This window comes from Bubalus bubalis, chromosome 9, assembly GCF_019923935.1.
Source record: "Bubalus bubalis isolate 160015118507 breed Murrah chromosome 9, NDDB_SH_1, whole genome shotgun sequence".
Classification (NCBI taxonomy): Eukaryota; Metazoa; Chordata; class Mammalia; order Artiodactyla; family Bovidae; genus Bubalus; species Bubalus bubalis.
Genome location: NC_059165.1, coordinates 90,472,237 through 90,486,086, shown reverse-complemented (window position 1 = coordinate 90,486,086; position 13,850 = coordinate 90,472,237). Strand labels below are relative to the sequence as shown.

General features: G+C 56.7%; 1 protein-coding gene across 1 annotated transcript; it reads left to right on the top strand.

Moving 5' to 3' along the window:
* Window positions 1-1,541: 1,541 nt before the first annotated feature.
* On the top strand, window positions 1,542-9,777 carry TLE5 (TLE family member 5, transcriptional modulator). The gene is made up of 7 exons (XM_025293155.2): window positions 1,542-1,700; window positions 2,840-2,937; window positions 5,215-5,278; window positions 6,581-6,625; window positions 7,246-7,308; window positions 8,506-8,580; window positions 8,663-9,777. Exons 1-7 carry the CDS (start codon window positions 1,674-1,676, stop codon window positions 8,882-8,884), a joined length of 594 nt encoding a protein of 197 aa, XP_025148940.1. The 5' UTR covers window positions 1,542-1,673; the 3' UTR covers window positions 8,885-9,777.
* Window positions 9,778-13,850: the final 4,073 nt, after the last annotated feature.

Here is a 13,850-nt window from a genome sequence, read left to right as displayed (position 1 = left end):
CTTCAGGGGCTTTGGGGGCAGAAGAGGCTTCAGTTTTGCTTATTCATCTCCACCTAGTCCTAACCCCTCATCTGCCCAGGAAAGGTGACAAGGGTCCTAACTCCATTTTAGATGGGAAAACTCAAGGCCCAAAGAAGTCAAACTCATCCCGGAGGTAGGTGCACAGTTGATGATGCTGGTGATGGTGATTATTAAAAGCTTGTGTATTTTAGCACTTGCACTGGGTTCACCATGCATTATTTCCATAGCTTCTTCCAGGCTGAGTCAGGCCTGGCCCCTCCTCTGCCCACAGCCCTCCAGGGCTCCCACTACTCTTCAGAGTAAAAGCCCACGTCCTCCCCACCGCCCACCAGGCCCTGCAGCATCTGTCCCTCCCTATCACCAGCTACAGAAGCTGCGGGGCTCAATGCAAAACTAAACTGTAAGGACCCCTGTTCAAAAATTATTTAGGAATTTCCAGAGACCACAAGGGCAGATGTTAACCAGAGCACAGCCCTTCTGGGAGCTGGGGCCCTGTGTGAATGCATGAAGTTGCTGGCCCTGCCTCCCTGCCCTCATTTCCTCCCAAGCACTCCACCCCCACCCCGTGCCAGCCAGTGCTGCCTCAGTACCTTTGCGCTGGCTGTCTCTGCCTCCTTGACTAAGCCACTACCCCCATAGCCTGCCAGCTCCTTCTCTCACCTTTGGGTCCTCTTAGAGGCCAAGGAGGCCCTCTGACCCCCTCTGTTTAAAATCGCACCTTCCGGCCCTCCCTCCTGGTTTGTTTTCTCCATAGCTGTTACCACTGTCTGACCTGCTAGGGATGTGGTTCATGGGTCTGTCTCTATGTCTCATGTCATCTCCACCAGGGCCACCAGGGCCTGGACTTTGTATCCCCTCCCACCCCCACATCCTGGAGCGAGGCTTGGCACACAGTAGGCGCTCCATAAATGTGTGTGGAAGCCATGGCTCCCAGAAACTCGGTGGTTATCACCACCTCCTTTCTACAGAAGAGGAAATCGAGGCTCAGAAAACATCCCGTGAGCCAAGGTTACAGAGCATGTCCATGGCACGCGTCCGGGTCGCGCCATGACTGCGCCGGAGGTTTCGATGGGAGCAGCCGGGCCCCCCGGCTCTGACACATGGGGAAACCGAGGCCCAGGCGCTGCCGTCCCGGCCACCAGGCCAGCAGGGGCCCCGGCGCGGCGGGGGCGCGCCGGGCCCAAGGTCACCGCGCCGGCCTGCCCGGGGGAGGCGGATGGGTGGGGATCCGCGGGCCTCCCCGGGCGCGCGCCCCCCCCTCGGCGGCGCGCACGGGGCCCGGGAAGCAGAAGCGGCGGCGGCGGCGGCAGCAGCAGGTGGAGCCGGAGCCTCCGCGCAGCCGAGGCCGCGGCCACTGCCGGCGTCGCCGCCATTAGACAATAGGAGCGGCGGCCGGGCGTGCGGGGAGGCGGGCGGCGGGGAGGGGCGGGGAGGGGCGCCGGGCGCGCAGGAAGCGGGGCCCGGGGCGCGCCGGGGCCGGGCGCGCGGGGAGGGGGCGCAGGAAGCGGGCGAGGCCGGGCGCGGGAGGCGGCGGCGGCGGCCCCGGGAGCTGCCGATCGGCGCCGGGACAAAGGCGCGGCCGCCGGCGCCCCGAGCAGCCCGAGCCGGGGCGCACAGCCGGGGCGCAGCCCGCGCCCCCCGCCGCGACTGACATGATGTTTCCACAAAGCAGGCATTCGGTAAGCGGGGCCCGCCGGCCCGGCGCCCACCCCATCCGGGTCCGGCACCCCCCAGTTCCTGGCCGGGCCATCCCCCAAGCTCTGGGCCCTGCGTCCCCCCAGGTCCCGGCCCGGTCCCCCCAGTTCCCAGCCGAACCATTCCCTCCCCCAGGTTCGGGCCCTGCCCCCCCCCCCAGGTCCAAACTCAGCGCCCCTCTCTAGGTCCAAGCCCTGCGCCCCCAGCTCCAGATCCCAGCCGGGCCACCCCCACCCCCCAGCTCGGCATTTCCCCCCCAACTCCTGGGCCCAGTCCCCTCTAGCTCTGGGCCCAGCGCTACTCCCCACCCCCGCCGCCAGCTCCCGGACTCCCTCCCATCCCCCGTAGCTCCTGGCCCCCCTCCCGGCTTCCGGGACCAGAGTACCCCGCTAGGTTCCAAGCCAGGTCCCCTCCAGCTCCCTGCTTAGATCCCTCCACCCCGCGCCAGCCCGGGCCCTGCCCCCTACCCCCCAAGCCAGGCTGGGCCTCGGCGGCCTTGGCCTCAGGCCTAGGGCGCCCCGGAAGCCTCACCAGGCACCTCTAAGGCTGGGGGTGCTTTCGGGGTCCGGGAGTTGGGGGGAGACCCAAGGCGCACCCCTCCCGGAAGAGCGCGGCCCGGAGGAAGGGTGCTCAGAATCAGGGGTGCCCCCACTCGGAAATTTCAGGCGGTGAGAGAGGCCCCTCCCCCAAGGAGACTAGGCTAGGAAACCTCATTCCCCCCCAACTTGGGGGGGGTCTCTCTAGGACGCGTTACCCTTCCCCCAGAGGCAACTGGACGCTCAGAGTGCACCCCCTCCCGGCGCTTTGGAGGCGCGGTAGAGGGCGCACCCTGCCCCCCACCAAGGGCGGGCCTTCAGACGCACCCCCACAGCCTGGGGGTGGGGGGGGGACGAGCGACTCCGGGCGCACCCACCCCCCTCGGCTTCGCTGGAAGAGGCGGGGGCAGGAAGCGAGGGCGGGGGCCGCGCCAGGAGCTGTAAACACGGGCCCGGGAAGTGGGGCAGGGGTGGGGGGGGGGGTGCTGCAGCTGCGCCTGCCGCCGCCTTGGGGCCTCTTGTGGCGGGGGAGAGGTGGATGTCTGCCCTGTGGGGTCCTGACCCGGGCCGCCGCCCCCTCCCCACAGGGCTCGTCGCACCTCCCCCAGCAACTCAAATTCACTACTTCGGACTCCTGCGATCGCATCAAAGATGAGTTTCAACTGCTGCAGGCTCAGTACCACAGGTGAGCTGGAGGCTGGTGGTCCCCGACTCGGGAGAAGGTGGAGCCCCTTGCTTCAGACTGAGGCCTGGAGCGGAGATTGTGGCCTCTGCTTTATATACAGACTCCAAAAAATAGAGGCCTTGAAGGTCTTAGGTGGCAGGCGCTGTCTTTACCACTTCAGGGATATGACATTCATTCATTTAGTCTTTAAAACAGTCCCATTTAGATGAGAAATCTGAGGCATCAAAAATGCCAATAATTTGCCCAGACTCAGTTGTCTGGTTTTAGAGCCCCTCTCCCCACCCCAACACCAATGGGTAAAAAACTCCCCCAGCATCTAGAATTGGTGATTGATTCTCCACCTCCCCAAAGCCCTCCACCACCACCCCCAAATCTGTAGCCTGGTTTTGGAGAAAGGGTTCCTGCCACCCAGCAGTAAGGTGATTCTCCCTCCAGAATTGAATCTGACATTGCTAAAGGATTTTGCCATGTGCCTGATCTAAAGAGAAAGGAACTATTTATTTTTCATTTTACACTTGGAAAAACTTAAGCCCAGAGATTTTCTGAGGTTGCACAGCAAGAAAGTAGCAAGATTTATATCCCATCTCTGGATTGAAGGAAGCAGATCCTCAAGGCTCTGCTACAGAGCGGGGCTTTGCCTGGAAATCAGATGGGGAGTCTATATACCAGTGGGGTTTGGGGCCTCCCTGGATCTGTTTACCCACACAGAAGTATTTTTTGAAGGATCCTGGGATTTCTCCAAGAAAAAATTGGAAAGAGTGATACATTTGTTCTTTAGGGGGTACTACCCCTTCTCCCCCTTTGCTGAAGAGTGAACATACTTCCTTTTGTTTCGTCTTCCCTGCTGTCTTATCATTGTGCCCATTTCAAAGATGAGGAATCGGAGGTGTAGATGATTGAAGGGCAGGCCTAGGGACTTTGTTCTGATCCTGTGATATGGAGGGTTTAGGGGCTTCACCCAACAGATCTGGCCTTTCTGAGCCTCTCCAGGGGGTCCCCTCTCCCTGCCTGGCCCATGCCCACATCACGGTGACCACTGGAGCCAATCCAATTCTAGAGATGTTGCCAGAGCGCTGTGTGACCTCAGATAGGTCACACCCCCTCTCTGAGCTTCAGAGTCTCCCTTCACTGGACTTAGGCTTCCTGCTGTACACTGAGGGCTTCCACCGTGTTGGGGCTGTCACAATATCTACGTCCCTCAGGAAAGGCCAGAAATGCCGAATTTGGAATGAAATTGCCTGAGTTTATTTTTAACGGTGGTCACACATGGACATTTTTAAAGAGAATTAGACTAAGTGTGTCTCACCTGTGAACCCAGGTATACAAGTAGTGATCAGTCTGGCGGAACGAAACGCTAAGTCCCCTGGGGTGACCACAAGATCAACAAAGTATTTATTGGGTACTTACTGTATGCCATCATTAAGAACATTTCTGGTCTTAATTCATCTTGTCCTCACCACTCCACCCTGGGAGGCTGGAGCTCAGCAGACTCAGCAACCAAGGCCCAGAGAGGTAGAGGTGTTTGCCCAGAGTCACACAGCATCAGAGTGGCGAGGCTGAACTTTGGACCCAGTCTATCTAGTTGAGTTTGTGACCTCAGCTGTCTACCTGTCACCCTGACACCCCCTTGGGGGCCTTTGAGAAGTATCCAAAGCTCATCCTTGCTGGCGCAACCTAAGACAGGAGGGGGATCACCAACTCTATTACCCAGTGATAGAAATTTATACCCCTCCCCCCAACCAGGGAAATCAGAGGTCACAAGAGGGGCTGGGTGCCTTTGAAGATTCCTTACTGAATTCAGTCCAGAGCCCTGCCAGTGGGCTCCAGGCCTTTGTAACCTCTCAGCAATATCTGTCTATTCCTTTGCTGGAGAGTTTTGCCCAGTGGGTGGGAGTATGGCCTCTTAAACCCACTTCCTGGCTGTGTGACCTTGAGCCTGTTCACTCAACCTCTCTGAGCATCCATTGCATCATCTTTATAAAGGAGACTGACGTTAACAGCCCTGACCTCGTTGGATTTCAGGATAGGAAAAAGTTTCTTTGAATCCCTGTCTGACCTACAGTCAGGGTATTTGCTCTGACTTCTGTTTTTATTATTTTCATTGCTTTCTCTAGCCCCACATCTTCAAGGGGGGTTTCATCATCCCCAGTTTCCAGCTAAGGCAGCTGTGGCTGCCCTTCCCCCTTCTTCTCTCTGACCCCCACTAAAGTTTGGGGCTCCCTTGCACAATGGGGGGGACCTCATCCCAGCCCCAGCCCTCCCCCTCTTTTTCCTCAGTCTGAAACTCGAATGTGACAAGCTGGCCAGCGAGAAGTCAGAAATGCAGCGTCATTACGTGATGGTAAGCCAGCTCGGGGGTCTGGTGGGCAGGGCCAGAGGACCCCAGGTCCCCCTCCAGCACTGGCAGCTGCTGTTTGAACCCTGGCCATCTCCTCTGGGATGTGCAAGGAGTCAGGGTCTGCTCTCCGCTCAGCCAGCCCCTGGCCGGGCTGAGTTAATCTTGTTGGCCTGGCTGCCGGCCCGGGCAGTGGCCGAGGTGCCAAGCCACCGGGTTGCGGCCTGGGCCTGCCAGGTCCCCGGCTGTCCTTGGCAGCGGAGGAGCCAGTGGCTGTGAAAGCCAGGAACTGGGGGGGAGGTTGTTGATCCCTCCCCTCCCCACCCCCATGGTCTGAGCATCCCAGGCTTAACCCCTCCTAGTCCGAGCTTTGGAGGAGGACTCCTGGAGGGCCCCCCTCCCCAGGCAGGAGGCTGACACTCTTTTGAGGTGGGTGGGTGGAAGGGAGGGAGGGGGCGGCACTGCCTTCTTGGGCCTGACATTGGAGACCCTGCCCCTGCATACTGCCGGAATCACTTGCTTTGCTTCATATTCACCAGGTGGTGATTTCTGCATCAAAACCCCTGCCTAAGTCCAGCCCAGAGCCCACTTTCCCCAGGCCATGGGGGCAGAGCTGGAAAAGGAACCTCTGGATTCAGAGGGATGGGGCTGGGGAACTCCAGAAGGGTGTGCTCCCATTTGGAGAAAGACTGCATGGAGAAGGAGGCATTGCAGCTGGGGTCCTAATGAATGGATAGGAGCCAGCTGGGCAGAGAAGGAGAGGCCACACAAACCTGGCTTTCTCCCCCTATCTTCCCTGGGGGGTGATGGGGAGTCATAGGAGGGTTTAGAGCAGGGGAAGGGCAGGGTCAGATGTGGGGCGTGAGGGGGGTGCCGCTGGCCCCAGAGGCAGACCCAACAGGATTTGTTTATCCTCGATTATTTATACCCAGGAAGACAAACTTCCCTGGAGTCCGGGGCCACCCGCAGACAAGACACATAAAGATAAAAGATTAGGAGCCTTGGAATGTGTGTGTGCGTGCGTGCGTGCGTGTGTGCGTGTGTGTGTGTGTGTGTATGTGTAGGGGGTGAGGTCATTATTCCAGAAATGGGGCACTCAGTGCCCCACTGGCGTCCCCTCGCCAGGCACCTGGGCCCCAGCTCCAGGTGTGGGTGTCTCCCCGTTTTCGCCTCCATCTCTCTTGCCTGCCCTCCCCTCCCCCCACCTCTCCCTTTCTCCCCTCTTTGTCTCTGTCACTTCCCCTGTGTCTTTTGTCTCTGGAGCTCCACATCCTTCACCCGCCCCCATTTCTGTCTCCCCCTACACAGTACTACGAGATGTCCTATGGCTTGAACATCGAGATGCACAAGCAGGTATGCCCCCTTCCCCCCTCCTCCCCGCTCCCCGCTCTGGCCCAGGCAGGTAGGAACCCGCCGCCCCTTGGCTGAGCACCAAGTCTGCCTTGATATCCTGTTACCTCCAGAGCCCCCCCACTTCTGTTCTTTCTCAGGCCTCCCTGGGAGGTTTTTCTCCCTGAGGGGGAGGGGCAGAGGCTTTCCCAGGACCTGCCACCCCCACCCCATTGTCTCTCTTTTGTGACAGCCCTGGGGGAGTGGGGTGATGTGACGTGCCAACCCACCCTCCAAACCCTATCTCAGGTTAGAGAATTCTGATGCCAGCTGCCCCCACCTCTTCCTCCCTCCCACGGAATGCTCACTACCTACGAGGCATCAGGCATCTTTCCAGGGCCACCCAGACCCCAAGCCACTGGGCCTGGATTTCGCTCTGTCCTGGGCTCTTAACTACCCTCAGAGACTCAGCCCCCGGGGCCACTTTTGCTGCTGATTGGGTGCCCATGGGCCTGATGAGTTGATATGATCCTGGGACGAGCCGGCCTCCTCTTGGATTAGACAGAACCACTGGGCCTCCCAGGGCTGGTCTGCACCTGCCCTGGCTGGCTGCTGCCCAGGGCTGAAGTGTCTGTCTGTTCCAGGCTGAAATCGTCAAGAGGCTAAATGGGATATGTGCCCAGGTCCTGCCCTACCTGTCCCAAGAGGTGAGTGGAGCCCCTGGGGGTCTGCTGGGAAGAGATAGACCCTGAACTTCCCTCAGCCCCACCCCTCTGTAGCCATCTGCGTGCCCCAGGGCACACGCCTACCTTCTCTGGACCTCCCAGCCATCAGCCAGTCTGTGCAGGAGAAACCCCAGGGGTGAAGGGAAGGACCTCACCCTGCTGTGGAATTCCCAGTCTGCGTGAGTCATTGCACCATAAAAATGTCAGCTACACTGCCGAACACTGCACCAAGAATTTTGTTTCTGCCTTTCACCTTCCTGAGATTCATCTGCCTGGTCCTGCTGGCCGCCGGGTGTACAGGAAGGCACTCCACACACAGAGGCAGACACAGATGCAACAGACATACGCACAGATGCAAAACATAGACACACAAAGGGACTATGTACCCAAGTCTTTTCTGTTTCCTGGGATTCTCGGTCTGAAGCCCACTGTACGCGCGCACACACACACACGTCTGGGTCACCTAAGGCCCCTCTGCTCTCTGCCAGATTTACTGCTGATAATTCATCATTTTCTTTTTAAATTCTGCTGGTACCTTGGGGTCCCACAGGGGATGATGCCCAGGGACAATTCAGGAGGACACCATGGAAGCCCCAGAGAAGGGGATTCTTAGGACCCTGAAGATCTAGCTTTTGGTTTCCTTTCATAGCAGGGGCTCCCTGGTAGCCAAGGCACAAAGGAGCTTGGCAGATTTTAGCATCTGATAGCCAGAGAGACAAATTTTCAGTGAAAGCTGGGGGATTGCCCCAAACCTTGACTCATACCCCAGCCCTGCCAGAATTCACTGGGCCTTCCCGGCTGTGGAGGAAGAGGAGCTTGGGTTAGCAGACCTCAGATCTCTTCCATTAGCAGTCCTGTTCTGAGCTCTTACAAGCTTTGACTTCTTTGCATGTGGCATCGGTCATAGTCCACAGTTTCCTAAGATTCTGGTACGAAGCCCTTTGGGTCTTCTGTGCATCTCTATGTATCCCATTTTCCACATGAAGAGACCGAGGCTTGGTGAAAGGAATCTACTGGAGAGAGGGGCGTTTCCTGAGGGGAGAGATGGGAAATCATAGAGAGGGAGGGCTCGAACAGTGGAGATGGGAGTGGGGCTTCTTCTGGGCTCCGTGCCACAAATCCCAACAAGATGGGGTGAATCATCTGACACCTCTCCATCCCCCACCCCCCACTTTCCAGCACCAGCAGCAGGTCTTGGGAGCCATTGAGAGGGCTAAGCAGGTCACTGCTCCTGAGCTGAACTCCATCATCCGAGTACGTCTGGGGTCTTGTGGGGGGATGGGGGAGGGACAGGTGGGCTCAAGGGGGCTAATGCTCCCCTGTTTGTGTACTGCAGCAGCAGCTCCAAGCCCACCAGCTCTCTCAGCTGCAGGCTCTGGCCCTGCCCCTGACACCCCTGCCTGTGGGGCTGCAGCCCCCTTCTCTGCCGGCGGTCAGCGCGGGCACCGGCCTCCTCTCGCTGTCGGCGCTGGGCTCCCAGGCCCACCTCTCCAAGGAAGACAAAAACGGGCATGATGGTGACACCCACCAGGAGGACGACGGCGAGAAGTCGGATTAGTGGGCGGCTGGGATGGGGAGGGTGGGGGGTGGGACAGAGGGGAGACAAACACTGAGAGAGGAAGGTTCAGCACATGAGACACAGTAATAGCTTGGGATTGGCCAAACTCTGGTAGTATTTATGGTAGCTGCCTGCTGGGGCTGTCGCCCTGCTTCTGTGCCCTACCCTGGCTTGGCTCCTACCCCGAATTCCTGGCCTCCCTCCTCCTCCCCTGTAGCCTGAATGGGTCAGTACCCACTCATACCACAGATGAGGCAAGCTGAGGCCTGGAGACACAGGTGGGAGGCCAGGTCCTAAGGGAGCAAAACCTCAAGAGGTCCAACACCCCCTGCATTTCCCTGATTCACACACATGTAACTGACAGTCTGCCCGCCAGGGGGGGCCCCCACCCCAGGGGTCACCCAGCCTCCCATTCTGGCACTGCATGCAAACACAATGCTAGCTGCCCCTCCCCACCCTGGGCACCCCGTGTCTGCCCCTCCCACCCACTCACCCTCCATGAGTTCCTGATGCCCGCACCCACAAAAGAAAGGGGCCACCGACAGCGAGCTTAGCCCCAGGGCAACAGAGTGGGGCCAGCAACTCAGAATTCCCTTTCTCCCCTTCCCGAATAAAGATGAGGGTACTCAAGTTGTCTTGGTTTTTATTCCCCCCCCCCTTTTCCAGTATACTAGCTTGTCTTTTAAGAAAAGGGATATTAAAAAAAGGAAAAAGACAAAAATGTAAAAAAAAAAAAAAAAAAAAAAGCAACACCCACACCTGTGTCTGTATATAGCCTTTTAGACTGTCAGCTTTTGTTGTGTTCAGTCGTTTGATCTCTACGGAGAGAAGTGAAAATGCTGTATCGAGGGTGGGCTTAGCTGTGCCTTTCAAATAAAGACGTGAGAAGGTTGGTTGCTGTGTTTCTGCCTGTGTTGCGGGCTGCCCCGCGGTGACCCCCTTCCCAGGGGAGGAGGGGGGCCTCCTGCAAGCCTGAGCCCCCTCTTCTGTTATGGGACTGGATATGAAAAGTCCTGAGTCCAGCTTGTAAATATAATTTAGCTCCTGAACGCAGTCTCTAGCCCCGAGATGGTCAGATGGAGGCTTGAGGTCACACAGCAAAGCCTCGGTGTTTGAGGTCTGGTCAGCTGTTTTGACAGGTAGGCAAAAGGACTCAAAAAAGCTAATGGGTCACTGAGCATAAGTGGTGGGACTGGTTTCTGAGCCTCAGGCCAGATGGTTCCTAAGTGAAATTCTTTACCCTTAAGAGACAGATGTTAAGACCACGAGCAGTCACTGTGCACGCACACACACATGGCTTCTTCCAGATCAGAGAACTGATTCCTGGCTGGACCTCAACTCTCCAAGGACCACTCGGAGCCTGCCTTCATGCCCCTGCATCCAAGCTGGACCACCTGGGGAGGGGGAGCCAGGAGGAAAGGTGGTTCCCTGGGGCACCTGGCACTTCAGTTAAGAGAACATCAGTCTCCCCATCCAGGATATGGGGCTGAGGGCAGGGAGCGGGTTGGAGAGTGAGAGCCGTCATTTTGACTTTGCAATATCTTCCATCTTGCAAGATCTTGCCAGGGCTTCTTGGCATAGAGCTCTCACTCTCAAGGGACTGGGAGCATGAGACCAAGGAATTCTCAACTATCTGCCTGATTCAGTGGCTTTCCAGGCAGCCAAGGGCACAGGGAACGTGGGAAGGGGTGGTGATGGACAGCCAACTTCAGAGAAAATGTCTTCTGTCCCTCAGGAGAGAAAGAAGGTGTAGAGGGGACAGGGGGACCCTCCTTCTGTACCCCACCTCCTCCCCCACTACAGTGAAATCACGTGCAAAAATCAATGTAATGAGACCACTCACTCCCTGGCTAACATGTATCCTCATATGTTAACGCAGGGACTTCCCCAGTGACCCAGTGGTTAAGACTCTGTGTTCCCAATGCAGGGGGCCAGGGTTCAATCCTTGGTCGGGAAACTATATCCCACATGCTGCAACAACAACAGCAAAAAAAACCCAAAACTCATCTCTGTGACTTGGGGAATATAAACTTAACATCTGCCTCCAAAAGACTGCTTGGCACCCAGCAATCCCCCTGGATTTCAATGTTAGATCCATGCAACAGACATGCCACCAGAGTGTTTAGAGCAGCTGTAACAAGTCATTATTGCCCCAAACTGGAAACCACCAGCTGTCCATCAAAGGGCAGAAGGGTAATTTGTGACGCCAGCTGCCCATGGAATACTATGCAGTCAGAAAAAGAACCGGAAACCACCTCACTCAACACCTGCAGCACACACACACAACACTGAAGGAGCCAAGTACAAAAGAGATGCTGTGTGATTCCATTTATATCAAGAACAGCCCCAAGTGACCTATATAGTTGCATATGTCATGGGGTTACCCAAGCAGACTCTACCTACTATGGAAGCTTGGGGGCTGATTACACAAGTGTATTCATTTTGTGATAAGTGATCAAATGATAATCTGGGCATTTATAATCTGGGCACTCTTCTATGCGTTCTACTTCACAATTTTTATCTTTTTGCCATGTGGCAGGCAGGATCTAGTTCCCAGGCGGTGGGATGGAACCCCTGCATTAGGAGTATGGAGTCTTAACCACTGGACTGCCAGGTAAATCCCGGCAGGGGGCTATCTTTTTTTTTTCTCAAAATTTTAAAAAATGTTTTAAAGAATAGATTATCTTTGGCCTCTGTGACCCTAGGAATAAATTCTAGGCCCAGGACACCCTGAGGATCTGCTACCCACCATTCTAATTATTCCTCCTCAGCAGGCTGGAGCCAGGTCGAAACATTTTTCCTTTCCTTGAATAGAGACCATTGCACATGCTGTTCTGGAACAGTGATTATTTTTTACCCCTCCCCTAGGTTCTAATCCCCCAAAACCTCCAGAAGTCATTTTTCTGACCTTCCCTCACAAAGCAAGTTTCCCTGGTACTATGAAAATTTCAATTGGAATGGGAAAAGCAGCTGTTACTAATACATCCCATAATGGTTCTGGACACAGAGTCTCCAGCCTGGGCTTCCTCTCACAGCAAGGTGATTCGAGCAAGCAAGCAGCTTCACTGCTCTGGGTCTTGGTTTTCCCTATCTGTGAAATGGGTATAATCACACCGTTGTCATGAAGATCCTATCATGGACTCCGGAGAAAGTGCTTTAGCACAGTCTCACCCATTCATTCATTCTTCCTTTAAAAAAATAAAATAAAACATATTGAGCTCCTACTCTGAGCCCTGTGGACAGCAGGGAAGGAAAAGGAAAGACTTAAGTCCCCACCCTTGTGGCCAGATAGACACATGTGTTGGGAAAATACAAAATGGGTCAGCGGGTGTGTGGATAGAAACCGAGGCAGGGAGGAAAGTGAAGTCACTCGTCTGATCTGCTTCTGGGAAATTGTTCCGAGGATTAGCAGAAAGCCTGCAAGGGCTCAAGAGAAGTCAGCTGATATTATTAGTACTATTACTGATGTTGCTGGCAGATGAAGGGCGTTTTGGGGGGGGGGTGGTCTGCTCCAAAGAAAAAGGGGCCTTGCCCAGTCACGGACACCACGGCTGTGACCTGGGGTGTCCCTCTGGGCCTTGAAGCTCCCCCATCCCTCCCGTAGGGCTGGGAACGGTAAAGCGAGGGCCCTGGAGTCTGCTGTGGGGCGCGTGACCAGAGGGTCTTGGGGCGGGAGAGGAGAGGCAATCGCAGCCGGGAAGCCGGGGCGGACGGAGGTGCGGTCTCCAGGGCCCCCTCCCCGCCGCGGCCTCCCGCGCTTAACGACCGCGCCGCCGGCGACCTCGGCTAATTGATCTGCTAATGGGCCCCGCGCCGCGGCCGCGCCTAATGAGGCGGGAGGAAGGGGAGGAGGGGGCAGTGGGGAGGGTGGAGGGGAGGAGGGGGAAAGGAGGGAGGAAGGAGGGGGGAGGAGGAGGGGGGAGGGAGAATGAAGAGAGGGAGGGGGGAAGGGGAGAGAAGGGAGAGGCTGGAGGAAGGAGGGGGGTTAGGGAAAGGAGGGAGAAGGAAAGAAGGGGGGATGTGGGGGAGGGGAGGAAGGCGGGGAGTGAAGGAGCACCAGAAGAGGGGGAGGGAGGCAAGGGGGAGGGGCAGAGAGACCCCAGAGGGGGCTGCGGGGGCACAAGTCTTGGTGAACCCAACTGTTCTGACTACACCACCCCACCCCCAGACCCTAGGCCCTTCTGGGAGTCCCCTTTTCTACCCTCTCCCCCCCCTTTTTTTTTCCTCTCCCCCTTTTTAAGGGTCTTTCCAGCAGCGAGGATCCCTGTGCTTCAAGGTATGCAGGTCCCTGACTCTCTCTAAGCCATGATGTTCACATCATGATGTTCATGATGTGGGAGGACAATCATGTCCTCCCACAGGCCCCAGTAACAAGAGGCTGACCCAGCACCTTCCTGCACCCCAGTCCCCCAGAGCCAGGCTCACCTCCTCCTCCTGATTTGGCCTCCCAGGCTGAGGAGGGGTCAAGGGCTAACAGATTTTCCAGCCAGCTGGGGAAAAAAAGCATCCTGTAAATGAGGATGTGACATTAAACATTCACATTCCAGGCTGGCCAGGTACATCTGCTGCCTGAAATATTTACGTGGCCTTCCTCCTTCCAGAGTCTGGAGTTTGCGCCTTGAACTTAGATTAGACTTGGGGGAGAAACAAAAAGCACCTGCAGTGATGTGGAATCAGGGACCTGGGCATGACCACCCCACACGCTCACCCCATTGTACAGACAGGAAAACTGATGCCTGAGGAAGGGCAGGAAGTTGTCAAAAGTCACAAGACAAGACAGGGCCACAGCCGGTCTCCTGCCCTTTGCTGGCTGGCTGGCAGAGCTCTCAGCCCCACTAGGCAGTACCAGAAATAATCGGGAAAGCAATGCAGATCATAAGGATAACAGAAATCATGGATGGCTGCCATCCACTGAACATCTATTATGCTCTGACCTTGGCTCAGGGCTTTAGCTGCAGTTCTCAAA